Source organism: Oryctolagus cuniculus, chromosome 5, assembly GCF_051225735.1.
Source record: "Oryctolagus cuniculus isolate XC-2025 breed Fujian yellow rabbit chromosome 5, ASM5122573v1, whole genome shotgun sequence".
NCBI classification, from domain to species: Eukaryota; Metazoa; Chordata; class Mammalia; order Lagomorpha; family Leporidae; genus Oryctolagus; species Oryctolagus cuniculus.
This window is the reverse complement of record NC_142871.1, coordinates 25034814-25053351: the sequence shown is the minus strand read 5'-3', so window position 1 is coordinate 25053351 and position 18538 is coordinate 25034814. Positions and strand designations below refer to the sequence as shown.

The 18538-nt window shown below is 40.4% G+C and overlaps 1 protein-coding gene across 3 annotated transcripts; it reads right to left on the bottom strand.

Annotated features, from left to right (window-relative positions):
• Window positions 1-2145: 2145 nt before the first annotated feature.
• Window positions 2146-18531, bottom strand: ADAT2 (adenosine deaminase tRNA specific 2). Of its 3 annotated transcripts, XM_002714855.6 has the most exons (6): window positions 18392-18531; window positions 9649-9753; window positions 5236-5386; window positions 3249-3355; window positions 2796-2868; window positions 2146-2684 (listed from the first exon to the last, which is right to left on the bottom strand). In XM_002714855.6, exons 1-6 carry the CDS (start codon window positions 18488-18490, stop codon window positions 2641-2643), a joined length of 579 nt encoding a protein of 192 aa, XP_002714901.4. In that variant the 5' UTR covers window positions 18491-18531; the 3' UTR covers window positions 2146-2640. The 3 variants fall into 3 exon arrangements, with proteins under 3 accessions (XP_002714901.4, XP_089189813.1, XP_089189814.1); XM_089333687.1 differs by lacking the exon at window positions 3249-3355 and having other exon boundaries at window positions 5289-5386; XM_089333688.1 differs by lacking the exons at window positions 3249-3355; window positions 5236-5386.
• Window positions 18532-18538: the final 7 nt, after the last annotated feature.

The window sequence follows — 18538 nt, the reverse complement described above, 5'->3', positions numbered from 1 at the left end:
ATGATGCTAAAACCTTTTTTTTTTCTTTTTTCTTTTTGTTTCTCACAACTTCCAGAACTGTCTCATACACAAGTCTCTTAGCTGGTCTAGTAGGCAAGCACTATCAGATAGGATGCCTTACTATTTTAAGCTAAGTCTAAGTATCTAGAGAACGGGGTGCCCAGAGTGTGAGATCACTTTATCATAACATCTAGACCCACAATTCCTCACTGCCACTTTGGAATTGGTATCGGAGTCCTGTAGACTCAGTGTCCACAGTATCCACAAGGGTTCTGTGTCAATGCCGAAAGTGCTGACCTGCAGGCAGCTCCATAGATTTTCCACCAAGTGATAGAAGGAACTGTCCTAAATCCAAATATTGAGAGCAGACTCTTCTGTGAGCCAATTACTGGAGATTCCAACAAGTAGTAAACTAAAATTCAACTATTCAGCCATCCTTGGGAATCAAGAAATATTACTTACTCATTCTCTGAAACCCAGCAAAGACAGAACCAATATACATTGCTAAGTTTTCTATCCTTTCCTATTTATCATTTTATTACTTTCTTGATTCTTTCAGCGGAATGCCTCTAGGCTAAAATACCCATATACCATTTTTGGCTTCAGCTCTTTATCCTTCAGAATCTCCTTATTATTCATTTTCTCCCAAATTTCAATCAACAATTTTATTTAACAGATGTTTACCAAGAACCTACTGAGCACAAGATGCGCAGTCAGGCTTACTGGGTGGTACTTTAAGGAGGAAAGACTCCAGGTTGTTTGTCCTACAAGTTAGTACCAAGAAAATGATATGAAGACAATAAACACAGTGAAGTATGTATGCAGTAAAGCATAAAGAGCAGAAATGAATTATGACCAATGCAGAAAGGAACAAGTCAGAGCACTAAAATTTAATGAGAAGATAATTTTTAAAGTAGGTGAAATTGAAAAGGTGCCTGTAACATCATCGCAGATTTGAAATCATGCCTCCTCTCCATAAAACTTCTCAAACGCAGCTAAAAACACAAGCACAAAACCAAGCAATTATATAAATCTTCTGAAGCATATAACTGTGATTAGCTGCTACTCTCAGCAATACAAAAATACTTCCACCACAATTACGTTCCAGTTTGTAAAGTAATTCAAAACAAACAAGTCAAAGACATCGCTCAAATGGCAGAACCAACAAATACAGATGCTTTCCATCAAGGAAATGAATACACCAAAGAAATGCTGCAGAGGAGCTGGGCTTCTCATGGAACGGCGAGGCCCCCTTCTGGGAAGACATGCACAGTGCACCCAACCTAAAAGCTTCACTTCACCACCTAGACCCTTGGCACAGTCACTGAGGTGGACATCTGGCACGTGGACTGTGGAAACCTTTTTCTGTATTTACACTTTTAAATTTTAAATTTAAAAATTTACTATCTGTATTTTTAAGGTTTATTTATTTGAAAGAGTTAGAGAGACAGAGAGAGAGGGAGAGAGAATGAGTGAGAGAGATCTTCCATCCAGTGGTTCACCCCCTAGATGGCTGAAATGGCCAGGGCTAGATCAGGCCAAACCCAGGAGCCAGGAGCTTATTTTAGGTCTCCAACATAGGTGGCTGGGGCCCAAGCACTTGGACCATCTTTCACTGCTTTCCCAGGCCATTAGCAGGGAGCTGGATCAACTGGACAAAACTAGCACCCATATGGGATGCCGACATCACAGGTCAGCTTTACCCATTAAGCCACAATGTCTGCCCCTGTTACCTGCATTTTTAAAAATAAATAACTGGAATGAAATGGGCAATTCTATTTAATTCTACAATGAGCATTCCAACTGGCACACTCCTCTCCTTTGCCCTGCACATTTCTGTTTTACTATAACTCTTATTACCCTCCAATAAACACCATAATCTATTACTTTTGCTATCTGTGTCCCTTGACTACAATATAAGCTCTACATATTCAAATATGTTCCATATATTCAATATAAACAAAGGACAGGATCCTTTGTTTTGTTCATCGATCCTGGAAACAAATGGGCCTTAGCATAGTACAGTTGCTCAATAACAAGGAATTGTCCCATTTCTGTGTTTAGGTGTAAGAATAAACATATTCAAAGGAGGCATAAGTAGGTTTATTATAGCAATAAATTAAAATTTAAGAAGGACACAAAATATGCATTTTATTCAAATGTTTTATTTTAAAAAATCAAGGACCATATAATCCTGATATGTACAGAAGTCACAGGCTCCCAGTTCCTTGGGAGAACATAGCAGCTGCAAATGGAGACCAGACTCTGAAATGACAGTCATGGGAACATGTCCACGGCACAGCACACTCCAATACAGACGCATGCCACGTCACTGGGTCTGGATGCACACTCTCTGGAGAGTCAGCCCTCCCCTGGACTGTACATGCTATGGCTGGAAAGGCAGGCACTGTTTGCTGACTTCTAAAACCTCAAGGTTGATTTTCCCACTTCTCAAAATGTCCTTTCAGATGTTTACAATTGTCAGCCTTTCGAAACGTGCCAATTTGTTTCCTTAACAGAGTAAGTGATGAGATATACCATTTCCCAGAGATTAACAACAATATATAAACATTTGATTCAATGATGTCCAAGTATTTTGTCCAGGTCACTTTGGGACATTAGTCCTTCATCAGAATAAGTTCAAGATTTCTGACATTCTTTTTTCCGAACTTTTGATTTGGGCGCTGTGAAAATAATGGAAGAGAGAAGGAGAAAATGAAATGAAAAGTTTCATGTCAGACTCTTGAAGGTTTGTTTTAAGGAAGAAACTTTTTATACAGAAGGGAGAAACTGACCATTTGGATTTTCTTGTTTGTAGAAGGTCTTTAACATTTCCACTGCTTCCTCAGCCCGATATCCAGGAAGGCACTGATGAAATGAGGAAGTCGAGAATGAATGTGCCAATGCAAATGCATGTTCTATCCCACAAAAACAGCAGCATATACATAATTATGTGAACCGATTTCAGATAACAATATACTCTGGAATACTAGTGTCATTGGTGAGGAAGTACATTTTCAAAAGAATACACATATAGCCTCAGCCAAACAACACTCCCCATCAACTGATCATTATTTATCAGCCAACTATCACTGAAGTCACTGGCTAATACTTCGCATAATGTAAGTGCTCATTAAGCATTAGCTGTTTTTATCTGCTGTTAGGCACTGGTGGCCCATTAAGTGTTCCATACTATAGAGGTAAGGTTATCAAACTAAGAAAGAACAAGCATACGCAGTTCATATTACCTGAAATGGTCTCCCAGTATTTGGTAAGTCAGCAGAGGCAATGTTTAGAACAGAGCCACAACCACCAAACCGTTCATTCTGACAGCCATAGACAACCAGTGGGATTTATAGGCCCGAATTAAGGTCTTGCATAGAACATGCAGTTCAAGTCAGTATCACGACAAACTTAGGGTAATTTTGTTAGCTATTCTGGAGGGAAAAGCTCATGCTACTCTTCAAAATAATCAGATTTAAGGCTAACACTAAAAATCATATAATCCAGTTACAGGATATAAAAAGGTAAAAGTACTTAGAAATTAACATCTAACAACTGCAAATAGAATGAAAACTGAGCATAACGTTTACCATTCACGGTTCTGTATTCGTACTGTGTTTTTGTTTTTTTTTTTTTTTTTGACAGGCAGAGTGGACAGTGAGAGAGAGAGAGACAGAGAGAAAGGTCTTCCTTTGCCGTTGGTTCACCCTCCAATGGCCGCCGCGGCCAGCGTGCTGCGGCCGGCGCACCGCGCTGATCCAATGGCAGGAGCCAGGTACTTATCCTGGTCTCCCATGGGGTGCAGGGCCCAAGCACTTGGGCCATCCTCCACTGCACTCCCTGGCCACAGCAGAGAGCTGGACTGGAAGAGGGGAAACCGGGACAGAATCCGGCGCCCTGACCGGGACTAGAACCCGGTGTGCCGGCGCCGCAAGGCGGAGGATTAGCCTAGTGAGCCACGGCGCTGGCCTCTGTGGTCTTTTTTAAATCACTTTTTCAGAATCATTAGAAAGCTGGAGCCAGAAAGGAGGTAGAAATTTAATCCAGGGATTTTTACTTTTTTTTTTTTTTTTTTTTTTTGACAGGCAGAGTTAGACAGTGAGAGAGAGACAGAGAGAAATGTCTTCCTTTTTCCATTGGTTCACCCCCCAAATGGCTGCTATGGCCGGCACACTGCACCAATTCGGACACAGGAGCCAGGTGCTTCCTCCTGGTCTCCCTTGCCTTTGCAGGGCCCAAGCACTTGGGCCATTCTCCACTGCCTTCTCGGGCCACAGCGGAGAGCTGGACTGGAAGAGGGGCAACTGGAAAAGAATCCAGCGCCCCAACCGGGACTAGAACCCGGGGTGCTGGTGCCGCAGGTGGGGGATTAGCCAAGTGAGCCGCAGCACCGGCCTGGGATTTTCACCTTTCAAAAATAACAGGTTGTTCCTTATTATTTCCCCAAGTAAATATATACCCTATACCCCAATACAAAACAGACTGAAGCTAAGTCACTTCAAAGCACAGGATGAAGAAAGAATTCTAAAATGCCCCTATCTACCTTTTTTATAGAGATTAAACATTTTCTCATACTCAAAAACTGCTGTGTTATTTTTAAAGTGATAGTTATTCATACATATAAAGGTGTGCAAGTGTGAATTTGAGTTTTTAAAGTTTCAAGTGATTTTTGCAAAGGTCTTCAGAGACTGACTGCACTCAGAGTTTACCTTGCTTACTCTACACTAAATACATCCCAAACAGCTGTCACTTTACTAATTTTCCACTTGCTTACAATCACAGTATCATAATTTACATCATCTTACTCATTAACTTTTGACTAAAATTATTTAGACATTGTGAGAGGTGTTCATGGACAAAAACAGAAAAAAAATAAAGAACAACAGATAAATAGAAAAAAATTTAAATCACTCATAATTTGTTACCCAAAGGCAAAACTTAGGTGCACATCCTTCAGAACTTCTCCTAGATGCTCTCTTTCACAATCTAATCTAATTTATGATTTATCTTCATATAACTTATGTTCTTTCTAATCTTTTATTTTTATAGCTTACTTAACAGGTCTGTATTTATTAATATAAAAAGAAATAGGCATTTTTACTATTTAGAAATCTTTCTGTCTCTTTGGTCTAGAGACATCATATTTTACACCATGTTTCATAAGTCTGTGTTTTCAAACACGAGAGAACAGGATGTCTGTACAAGACAGGAACCCAGGGAGGGAAAGGATACTCAAGAGGCGGAGGGCTGCTGCACACATGATGCATGGCTCCACGGTGACGTACAGCACGGTGTGCTCAAAAACTTCAGCAGAACTCTTGCCACTTCGGCGACACCAGTCTAGGACCTGGTCGATGGCAACCATTTCTGCATGTCGAGTAGCCTGAGAAGGGAGAAGTGTCCACTATGATATTGTTTGCTTCCTCTAAATGCTCTTGTGTAAATGCACCAAAAACAAATACAAAAGAAGGTACTTAACATTTTTGATAACACTTGAATGAATAAGGTTTCAGAATACCCTTAGCAGTTGGCAACACATCCCCACAGTTCAATGCAGTTAACCTCACAGCTAAAGATGCCTTGTCTGAGACGCTATATGTTTAGTTAAATACGTAATGTCTGGGAGGAAACTCTCAATTAAAATGCTATAAAGACAGCAAGTCTCAAAAAGAGTGAAAAGATGGTTTCTGAAGATTCTAAGGGAAGCTGAAATTTCACAAGCATGAACTCCCGTTTTAAGTATATTTTCAAAACTGTCAGTGACCTCATTGGCAGCAAATCTACATTTAGTGTACTAGGATGTCATCATTTACATTTTTGGGTGTTAAGAATTTACACACTGGCAGAGTCTGGAGAAGCAGAGACTTGATATTGGTCTCAGATACCTCTAGCGAGGAGTGCAGTATAGGAGAAATTGCACAGCATAAAGAATGGACCATATTATACCTGTATCCTGATGGTGACATCAGTAACTATGTGGCCTAAGGAAGTTACCTAAGTTCTCTAAGTCTTGGTTTTCCCACATGCAAATTGGGGTACACTTGTATATACACCTCACAAGGCAATCTGAGTCCCATGATGCAGAGTGCCACATACTACTACACAGTCATGTTACTAATGATAGGATATACTCTGAGAAGTGCATCGTTAGCAGATTGTGTCATGTGATCAGAGTGTGCTTGCACAAACCTAGTTGATACAGCCTTCTATACAGCTGGTGTGCACAATCCTATATGCTATACATTCACACAACGGACAGCACAATAGGTTTCAGCACCACAAATGTATGAGTAATGCATTAGGCTACAGTGTTAAAATGGCTCCAGCAGACAGGGATCTGTCAGCTTCAGGAGCCACCATCATATATGTGATTCACCACTGACCAAAATGACCACACACTGCACATCACTTTATTCCTACATATATTTTGGTAGCCCTCTTCCTCTTTACTTTCTCTTACTAAAATAACATGTGAATCATAGATCCCCTTGTAATAATTACTTACACTATTCAAGACAAAAGCATTTATCAATAATTTATACTGGTTGCGATGTACAAGCCACTGTACTAAATAAATTATGTGTAGGATGAAAAGTCTCTGCCCTCAACAAGCATAACCTCTGGTGGGGCCAACAGAAAGTTGCTAATTTACTTGTAATCTAGAGCAGGGTGTGAAAGTGCTGCCACAGGGGCCCACGATGCCATGCAAAGTGAGAACCAGCTGGAAGCCAAGATGCCAAGGGAGCCATGTAATGAATCCCAGAATTAGGAACTCAGAGTGGAAGGTATTTTAGGGAAGCAGTCTCCAAATCTAACTGTACAGCAAAACCAACTGGAGAGCTTTAAAAAATTTCCCCATTTTAGGTGCTTTTTAAAAATCAGATTTAGATTACTAAATCAAGTCTCCCCAAAGCTCTTAATATTGGTTGAACTCAGATATCTTCACTGGGACTGGCAGTATGGACTAGAGGATAAAGCAACCACTTGAAATGCTAGTATCCCATACGGGTGCCAGTTTGTGTCCCAGCTGCTCCACTTCCAATCCAGCACCTTGCTAATGGCCTGGGAAAAGCAGTGGAAGATGGCCCAAATGCTTGGGCCCCTGCTACCCACATGGGAGACCTGGAAGAAGCTCCTGGCTCATAGCTTTCGCTTGGCCCAGGGCTGGTTGTTGTAGCCATCTGGGGACAGAACCAGCAGATGGAAGATCTCTCTCTCCTTTCCCCCTCCCTCTCCTTCTCTCTCTCTCTCTCTCTGTAACTCTTTCAAATAAGTAAATAAATCTTTAAAAAAGAAAGAAACATCTCCATCAATCTCTTCTTTTACTGGGGCAATAAGAAAAGCAAAGTGAAGTTTACATATATTAAAGACCCACAGTGGGGACAAGGAGATGGTGGTGGTGTAGTGGGGATTTCAGAGCCCAAAGTGGAACTCAAGTCTCCTCACTTGTAGTCAAAAGCCTTTTTATGCTGTATGCATGAAGTAATCTAGATGACACAAAATACACATTGAACACCACAATCGGAAATCCAAAATGCTCCAAAATATGAAACTTTTTAAGCACTAACATGATGTCATAAATGGAAAATTCCACATCTAACCTCAGGTGATTAGTCGTGGTCAAAACATATTAGAAAAATAACATATAAATTTTCAGGCTATGTGTGTATAACTTGTATATGAAATATAAGTGAATTTCATATGTAGACTTGGGGTCCTATCCCCAGGATATTTTATTCTGTATATCAAATAGTCCAAAATTTTAAAACAAAAAATCAAAAATCAAAAACATTTCTGCTCCCAAGCATTTTAGATAGGGAAGATTCAACCTGTATCAAAATGAACCCAGGTTAATTTCAAGGTATTTAAGAAACTAGGTATTGGCAGGGGTTGGAGGGTCTTCTATAACTTAATATCAAACATAGGAATTATTAGGACATCCAAAGGTCTCCTGTAAAAATATTATACTAAACCACAAAATACAAATTGAAAGCATGGCAATTATTTAAAATAGAGAAATCCACTCCCAAATAAGGACCTGTATATCTACTAATTTCTATATTATGTTTATTAGTCATCTCACAGACATTTTAATATTCTCATAATAACTGCTTTATGAATCTGAGCTCCTACTTTTTGTTTTGCTAAATCTGGTTGTTTTTTTTTTTAAAGATTTTATTTATTTATTTGAGAGGCAGAGTCACAGACAGTGAGAGGGAGAGACAGAGAGAAAGGTCTTCCTTCCATTGGCTCACTCCCCAAATGGCCACAAGGGCTGGAGCTGTGCCAATCCGAAGCCAGGAGCCAAGTGCTTCTTCCTGGTCTCCCACGTGGGTGCAGGGTCCCAAGCACTTGGGCCGTCTTCTGCTGCTTTCCCGGGCCACAGCAGAGAGCTGGACTGGAAGAGGAGCAGCTAGGACTAGAACCAGCACCCATACGGGATGCTGGCACCACAGGCAGAGGATTAACCTACTGAGCCACGGCACTGGCCCCTGGTTGGTTTGTTTTTTAATTGACAGATGTTAGAGAGGAACTTCAAAGTTACCTTGGCACTAGTACCAAGACAGGCTTGTGGAGCTGGTGCTGTGGCATAGTAGGCTAAGCCTCCGCCTGCCGCACCAGCATTCCACATGGGCTTCCAGTCATGTCCTGGTTGCTCCTCTTCAGTCTAGCTCTCTGCTATGGCCTGCACTCTCCCTGCACTCATGTGGGAGACCGAGGAGAAGCTCCTAACTCCTGGCTACAGATTGGCCCAGCTTTAGCCATTGTGCCATTTGGAGAGTGAACCAACAGATAGAAGACCTTTCTCTGTCTCTCCCTTTCTCTGTAACTCTAACTCTCAAATAAATACTTTAAAAAAAAAAAAAAAAAGAAATGGGCTTGTTCTCTGGTTCCTGAGAACACATGGTAAGATCAAGGTCTGTGTGAATGGTGTGACAGTTCTAAGTTACCATGAGTCCACTTATAATAATCCTCATAATCAATAAACATGGCATCAATGATATTTCCCAAGTACATTTGTTATAACACCCTGTTGTGAAGTGTTGCCTTAAACCATGCATTTTCTAATCTGATGTCAACACAAGTCACACAAGCTATTAAAGTGTGTACATGAGTATGACATGTAGCTATGGAGACAGCTGGTGTTGGAGCCCTTATTCCACTGAATCATCTGATATATAAATAGCTTCCTTTATAAAATTCTCTAACATCTCACTCTGAAATAAAAGGAGGGTGTTTTCTAACTCGATAGGAGGAAAATATTGTTTAAAGATACCAAAGAACAGATTGAGCTAAACTGATTATGTAGAAACATGGCATTTTCAAATCAGATTTGCATTCGTGATGACACTCTGATGTAATCAAACCCACTCCTGGGTTTCAGCTAAGTGTTAAAGTCTATGTAATAGAAAACTATCCAATAAAATTTCATTACTTCATTGAATTTTTCTGAATTTCCCACATTTGAAAAAAATTAACATTTCACTTTTAGAATCAGAAAAACACCAGCACTCATAAAAAGAGATATTGAAGAAAAGTACCCTACCACGATAGCTGCAGGGTTATGTTCAGTTGCATTGTCTCATCACACCACTCCTACCAGCACCACGGTACCTTTGCAACTAAACCATTCGACTCACATACATTTTTAGTTTGATTAACTTCATTTCGTCCCTTCCCCACAACTTCATTGTTGTAGACCATAAGGCAACCAACTGGAACTTCAGTATTTTCAAGGGCTTCTTTGGCCTGAAACACAACAGAAACAGTCCAATATAATATTCAGTACTTTAGAAGACTGTAGGAAGGAAATGGACACAGGATACACATGCATGAACACTAGAACAGAGATGCAGCTGAGTTTCCCCTTTCCATAGCTGCAGTTTTTTTGCATTACAGTATTTGGTGCCTATGCTCTCTCTTGTGCATGTATGTTAAGAGAGATTGGGGAACAATTCTCTTCAAGGACCCTGATTTCTTCTTCTCACTGGAAACGGAGACCATGATTAAAGGACTGTAACTGACTACTGTTCTTAAAATGCTCCTTTCAGAGATGATACACATATTCACAAAGAAGAAGGAGAATAAAGAATATTTATTGGAATCCTTTTGTTGTCAAAATTCTTGCCTTTTTCTTCTTAATTTTATTTTTTTGGCTTCTCTAAAACCGACAGAAATTATCCACCAAGAGTCCCAGTAGCACAAAGGTGACTAAATTCTGTCTCAGAATTTCTAAATTCAGAAAATACAATAAAAATGAGAAAATAAAAATTTAGGTATACTCTATGTAAACATGGCATAACCACATTGAAAAATCATTTCGAAGCTTATTTAAAAAGTAAACAGAGGTGGGCACTTGATGCAGCGGTAAAATCACCATTTTGGATGCCCACATCCCATATGGAGTGCCTGGGTTCAGGTTCCAGCACACTCTCCATTCCAGCTTCCTGCTAATGGGCACCCTGAGAGGCAAGTGGGTGATGGCTCACATACATGGGTCCCTGCCACACAAGCTGGAGACCTGGACTGAATTCCTGGCTCTTGGCTTTGCCTGATCTAATTCCAGCCATTGCCAACACTTGGAAAATGAATCAACAGATGGGAGATCTCTGCCTCTCTCTGCCTTTGAAATAAATAAATAAAAATTTCAAAATTTTTTAGAAGATTTATCTTATTTATTTGAAGGATAGAGTCATATATACAGAGAGAGAGAGACATAGCAAGAGATCTTCCATTCACTGGTTCACTCTCCAAATGGCTGCAATGTCATGGCCTGAGCCATGTCTCAGGTCTCCCATGTGGGTCCAGGAGTCCAAGCACTTGGGCCATCTTCCACTGCTTTCCCAGATGCATTAGCAGGGAACTGGATCAGAAGTGGAGCAGCCATGACTTGAACCAGCACCTATTTGGGATGCTGGCATTGCAGGTTGAAGCTTAATCTGGTATGCTACAACGCTGGCCGCTTAAATACTTTTTTTTAAAACGTTTTTTATTTATATAAGTGAACAAATTTCATATATTTCATATATAAAGATTTAGAACCATAAAGATACTTTCTACCCTCCCTCTTTCCTTTCTTATTCTTTTCTAATTTCTACAATGACATACTTTCAGTTTATTTTATAATCATAAGATTAACCCTCCACTAAGTAAAGAATTTAACAAAAAGAAAAAAAAAACAACAAAACACTGTTCTGTAACAGTAGAGACAGGGCTATAAACAATAATCAAATCTCAAAATGTCAACTTCACTCATATATCTTACTGTTTTGTATACTCTATTAGTTACCATAGATCAGGGAAAACACATGATATTTGTCTTTCTGAGACTGGTTTATTTCACCAAGTAGAGTGGTTTCCAGTTGCATCCATTTAGTTGCAAAAGACAAGATTTCATTCTTGTTATGGCTGAGTAGTATTCCATAGTGTATATATATTTTCTTTATCCCTTCATTGGTTGATGGACATCTGGGTTAATTCCATATCTTAACTATTATAAACTGAGCTGCTATAAACATGGAGATAGATAACTCTTTCATATGCTGATTTCATTTCATTTGCATAAATTCCCAGGGGTAGGATGGCTGGGTCATATGGTAGATCTATTTTCAGCTTTCTGAGGAATCTCCATACTGTCTTCCAGAATGGCTGTACTAGTTTGTATTCCCACTAACAGTGGATTAGGGTACCTTTTTCCCTACAACCTCACCAGCATTTATTGTTTGATTTCTGTATGAGAGCCATTCTAACTGGGGTGAGGTAAAGCCTCAATGTGGCTTTTATTTGCGTTTGCATTTCCCTGCCTGCTAGTGATCCTGAGCACTTTTTCATATGTTGGCCATTTGAATTTCATCTTTTGAAAAATGCCTGTCAAATCCTTTGCATTAAATGCTTTTTTTAAAAAAAAAGTAAACATACAAATAATTTATGAACAAATTCCACTCCTAAGTATTTGTTTAAGAGAAGGGAATGTATGTCTAAAAACCTTGGAAAAAGAATGTTCACAATAGCCAAAACATGGACATAGCACAGGTGTCTACCAACAGTAGAATGCATTCTCCCAGAAAGCATTATGATTCCCTCACAGGCTGCTTCTGCCCCACTTCTGTGATAGTGATAATGTCCAGTTTATGTAAAGTTTGAAAGCCTTATGAGCCCCAAGATTTGATGAATATTTACAATGCACCAGAGGCAATCACAGAAAGGAGAGTCAAGAGGGAAGCCAACAGATAGGGAAGAGGGAGATGCTAAGCCTCTGCACAGCTACAGCAACCATCACAAGTAAGAGTGCGATGTAAAGTACATTCATCATTACACATAAACCAGGTACACATAACTGACAAGTCACTCAGGAATGCAACAAATACTTGTTGAGGATCTTGATAGGGAAATTGAAATTTTTTTCAAAAATTACATATGTATTGAGCATGCACATGTTTTTTCCCCTTGTCATTATTGTCACAGAATAACAATTATTTACATAGCATTGACATTATGCTAGATATTATAAGTACTTTAATATGTTGAGTAACATTTTTTCATCACATGACTTGAAAGATTACACAGTAATCTTTACAATCTCTACAAACACATCAGACTTATCTATTAGTCCCCTACTGCTTGGCATTTACATTGATTCAAAAATTTTCACCATTATACAATGTGAAGAACTACTCCATAAACTATTTCTACCACTTCCTTGTGAATTATTCCTAGAAATAGTTATACATCACAAAGAGTTCCTGCAGTGTGATTTTAGAAAGAAAACAGTAAAACTAGGCTAAGGATATGCTGAAACAGTTCACAGAAGAGAAAAAAATCTAAATGTCTGATATGAGGATGCTCCACAAAGAGTAAGCAGTGACAGAAGAGGGTATATGTTGGCAAGCATGAGCAACTCAGCACTGAGAGGCAGACAGGCAGGTAGCAGAGGCTCAAGGTTAAGAGCAGATGGCTGGGCTCAAATGATAACAGCTCCATCCTAGGTAGCTCTCTAACACGGTGGAATTTACTAATTAGTAATCTCAGTGTCCTCATCTGAATATGGGGAAAAATAATAATCACCTCATAAGGTGGTTATTTGTCTTAATGATGAAACCTCCATAAAACACTGTGCAAAACACTGTCTAGAACATAACCAGAATGCAAGTGAACTTAGCCATATTTTTTCATGCCTGTATTTTTAGAATGCTATGCTAAGCATGCTGTAGTGATTAATTATAACACTATGATGACTAAAACAATAAACTTTATTATATGCCTAGCTCTCTAAAATAAAACTGTCATGAAGATCTAGTGATTTTATTAAAAAATAAAGCTCATAACTTCATTTAAAGTTTAGTAACTTTATCAAAGAATAGCAACAACAAAATAACAAGGACATTACTTTTCACCCATCACATTACCAAATATTTTAGAATAATTCCAGGGCTAGTGGGAAGAATGGGACAGAATACTTCTATATAGTGGGGATGGAACTGTGACCACTACAGAACTGTGCTGTCCAGCAGAACCTTTTGCAGTGATGGAAATGTCCTTGGGTCTGGCTGTCCAATTCAGTAGCCACTGGTGACATGTGGCTTCTGAGTGCCTGAAGTGTGGCTGATACAACTGAGGGGCAGAATTTAGTTTTATTTCACCTTAGTGCATTTACATTAAATAGCCAGCATGTGGTTAGTGGCTACTGTGTTGGGCAGCACATGCTTGTTCACCCTCCAGATGCTCACAATGAAACATCCATGAAAAAGCCAAGCCAAAGCCAGGAGCCAGGATCTCCACCCAGGTCGTCTCCATGGGTGACAGGGACCCTGCCTCTCAGGGTGCACATTAGTAGGAAACTAGAATCGGGGTGGAGAACCAGGACAGGACCTCGCAACTGTGATATAGAGTGTGAGCATTTCAACAGGCAGCTCAACTGCTAAGCCAGATGTTTGTTTTTTGTTTGTTTATGTTTGTGAAGAGAGAAAGAGACAGAGAAGGACAAAGAGACCCATCACTACCATGTCCCATGGTCTATAGTAGCAGGAAGCTGGAGTTAGAAGCTGGAAACACGTATGGAACTCTGGGACTCCTATATGGGATCCTGTCTTAACCAGACTCAAATGCCAGGCTAATTGGACAACTCCCTTTAGGCATCTTTTGGTACTAATATCTAGGAATATTTTGTGCAACACCTGTAGACTCTGAACTATATAAGTGCTTTTACTGCCTTGTGGTGTGACTGGGGGCAAATCACTTCATCCCTCTAAGAGCTTCCCTTCCTACTCTGTAAAGTGAGGTGATTGTGCCTCAGAGAATTTCTACTCCTCTGGCCTTGACATTTGTGTCTCTTAATTGAATTATAAACACCTTAGAGGTGTGGTGACAGTTTACTTCCTCCTACACAGAGTTAAGGAAGCCTTTATTTACCACCTGCTTTTTTGGTTTTGGCCTGCCCATGTTTCTTCTAGGTCTCAAACAAAGTGAAAAAAGTACTTATCATAAATCTGGTTCTTTGTTCAACGATCCCCCAACCCTCAAAGAAACTTCAAACCTTAAGTCACTCATACTTTGAAGAATCATGTTTTCTGAGAACATTTAAAGATCAGAAGCATAACTAGTGTCAAATTCAGGCAGGAAGGTAATCTCTGATTAATTCATCCTGAGAATTTGGAAGTGAAATGTCCAGTGTTATGTGTATTAGGGAGGTTGCTGGCACAGGTGCATAGCAGACATATTTATTTGTCCAGTATAAATTACTAGAATGGCTGCTTCTGATGGGGCAGGCAGGTGAACACAGCCAAGTCACATAATTTCTGGATCCCACTTTGTGTGTTTAAAGTAAAAGGGTTGCACCAGAAAATTTCTATTCTCTTTATTTTACTAAAAAAGGAAGAAATCATATGCTAGGTCATAAAAAGAAAGGAAAATGTTCTTTAGAAAGTTCAAATTCTAATAAAATAGTGTCACCTAAAGGTGGGCATTGTGGCACTGTGGGTTGGCTGGCCACTTGGGAGGTCTGCATCTCATGTTGAAGTGCTAGTTCAAGTCCCAGCACCTTGACTTCTGATCCAGCTTTCTACTAACACATTCTTGGGCTCCTTGCCATCCATGTAGGAGACCCTGAAGGGGTTCCAGGCTCCTGGCTTTTGCTTAACCCAGTCCTGGCATTTAGAATTTGGGGAGTCAATCAGTGGATGGAAGATCCTTTTTTCTCTTGCTCTCTCTTTCTCTTGCTCATGCTCTCATTCTTACTGTGCCTTTCAAGTAGATAAAACTAAACATTTAAGATATATATCATCCAAAGCAAATGACAGCAGACAAAGGTCAATACAGTTCTACCAGTCTAACCAGTACATTTTTGAAAAGCAACTAGCATAATACAAATAACAGCCTCCAAAAATGTTTGTAGTATTTGACCCAGTAAGATGGTCACTTATGGAAACAGATTAAGATACTGAAAGATAATGATTGTTATTCCAATTTTATATATAACCATAAAAAACAGAAAGTATTTAAAACTTTCATTAAAGAGAAATGGTTAATTAAATTGTGGTGCATTATTGTTTAAATAGTATACTGTTATCAAAATCATTACAGATACTAGGAAAAACATAATGACCTGGTAATAGGCTTCTTGTTTTTTTTTTTTTTCAAAATGAAAACATTTTAATTTTTTCCAGGATATTGTAATTCATATTCCTATTATATTCCTATTATATTATATTCCTATTATAAAAATGTTTATTAAGATGTGAAAACTACCTAGCAGTCCTACTATCAGAGATAACAGTATTGACACTCTGAGGGCAGCCTTCCATAGGTCTGTCCATGTGGAAAAGTCACATATCTGTGTGCTTTTGCATAAATGGAATTATACATTCTTTCTTGATTATTAGTTATTTTATAGTCTTAAATGCTTTCATTTTCAGTTTCTTATTATTTCTTTATAGTACTTTATTACAATGAATGACACCCATAAGTGAGACAGAGGATATATGAGTGTTTAGGTATTGCTGCTGTATTGTCCTCTAACATTGTGCTGCCCAACACAGTAGCCACTAACCACATGCTGGCTATTTAATGTAAATGCACTAAAGTGAAATAAAATTAAATTCTGTTCCTCAGTTGTATCAGCCACACTTCAGGCACTCAGAAGCCACATGTCACCAGTGGCTACTGAATTGGACAGCCAGACCCAAGGACATTTCCATCACTGCAAAAGGTTCTGCTGGACAGCACAGTTCTGTAGTGGTCACAGTTCCATCCCCACTATATAGAAGTATTCTGTCCCATTCTTCCCACTAGCCCTGGAATTATTCTATAATATTTGGTAATGTGATGGGTGAAAAGTAATGTCCTTGTTATTTTGTTGTTGCTATTCTTTGATAAAGTTACTAAACTTTAAATAAAGTTACAAGCCAATGCAAACTCCAGGAGGCAGAGGTGATGGCTCAAGAAACTGGGTTCCTGTTACCCATGTGGGAGACCTGGATTGACTTCCTGCTTCCCACCTTCAGACCAGTCCAGCCTTGGCCCAGTGCAGCTCTAGCCCTTGAGGGCATCTGTGGAGTGGGCCAGGGCATGGGAGCCCTCTCTTTCTCTCTCTCCATGTCTCTCTGCCTCCCAAAATAATTTTCTTTAAAGTTCATCAGAAATGGAACTGCCAGATAAGTTTATTCTGGTGGGAAAAACATTTGGAAATTCATGCATACAAAGGGTCTTCAAAAGATTCACAAAAAATGTATATTATGAATAACTATACGTGGATTTCAATTTTCCTGAACAAAAATAAACTTACCTTTTAATTCCATTTTTCACGAACTTTTTGAAGTACCATCCCATACATTTTTATATAGAAATGCACATATGTAATATGTATATGTGTATAACATATATATTCATATTCAGTCATGTGCCACATGATATTTTGGTCAATGACAGACTGTGGTTCCATAAGATTACAATGGAGCTATAAAAAAATAAAACTGCTATTGCTTAATATCAGCATAGAAGACATTACTCCCATGTTTGTGGTGATCTGTTATAAACAAAGTTACTGTGCTGCCAGTCATAGAAGTATAGCACATGCAGTTCCGTGCAGTACCTAATACTTGATAATGACAATGTCACTGGTTTATGAGTTTAATATACTAAAATTTTTTATTAGAGTGTACTCCTTCTGCTTATTAAGAAAATAATAGTTAACTGTAAAACAGCCTCTGGCAGGCCCCTCAAGGAAAATGCTCCTATCTCAGACGCCAGCTCTGTGCATGTTACTGCCCTTGAAGATCTTCTGGTGAGACAGGATGTGGAGGTGGAAGACAGAGATGCTGGTGATCCTGCCTCAGGGTAGGCCGAGGCTAATATGTGTGCTTGTGTCTTAGTTATCAACAAAAAAGGTTTAAAAGTAAAACAGTAAAAAAAAAATCACAGAAGAAGGATATATAGAGAAGACTTTTTGTGCAGCCGCACAAAGTATTTATAAACATAAAGCCAAAAGTCACTACAAAAGCTAAAGAGTAAAAAAAACAAAAAACCTAAAGATTATAAAGTAAAAAAGTTACAGTGAGCTAAGCTTGATATATTAACCTTAAAAATAAAAGAAAAATCTTACAAGCATAGTGTAGCCTCAGTGTGCAGTGAGTATAAAGTCTGCAGCAGTGGACAGGGAGGGGCTGAGCATCCACAGGGACTCGCGGCTCACTCTCCAGGGCTGCAAACTCCATCCAGGACTAGGATAACCCCGTATACGCGCACCGTGTTGAATCCCCTCCACCGTAGCATTTCCACGTCCCGGTTTGTTCAGATACACGAGTACCCCGGTGCTGCAACAGCCTAGAGTCTCCAGGCTGTAGCAACGGGCTCAGGGTGCAGGAGGCCAGACCACTGGTGTTCCCACAAGGCTGAAATCACAAGGCACCAGCCAGGGCTGCACCGACGCCAGAAAAACTTTGCTCCCTCTCCAGGAGCACCCGGCACGCGCGGAGGCCGCCCAGCCCGGCTCACGCCAACCTCTTCGGCAGAGCCCTCCTTGCCCGGCGACCCCAAAGCGGAGCACGGGCGGGGAGCGGACGGCGGGGCAAGCACGGCAGGGTGCAGAGGCCACCCAGGAGCCTCCACGTCCTCCCTTCTCCCCGACTGCGCCCACGGAGACCCACACACCCACGCCATGACTATAGGTGAGGGCGCGCGGCGGGACTCACACGCCACACCAGGGCCACCACGCTGCCCCTGGGCCACCGTGAGAACGGGCTACAGAAAGTCATGGTAGCAAAGCCAGCTGTCTACCCAGAAAACGTGAGCGTCACCGAGATCACGGTGAGGATAAAGTGACGTCTGCTCCAAGGTCCCGGCTGAGGGCGGGAAAAAGTCTCCACTCGCAGCAGCCCCCTCGCCGGCTCCTCACCATGCGCATAGCCTCCTCCATCCACTTTTCCGTCTCCTCCGCGGACACGCAGCACGTGGCGCCGCCCGTCGCGGGCGTGGACGCAGCGTTCGCCTCCATTCAGCACCGGGAGACCCGGCGGCGGCGGCGGCGGCGGCGGCGGCGGCG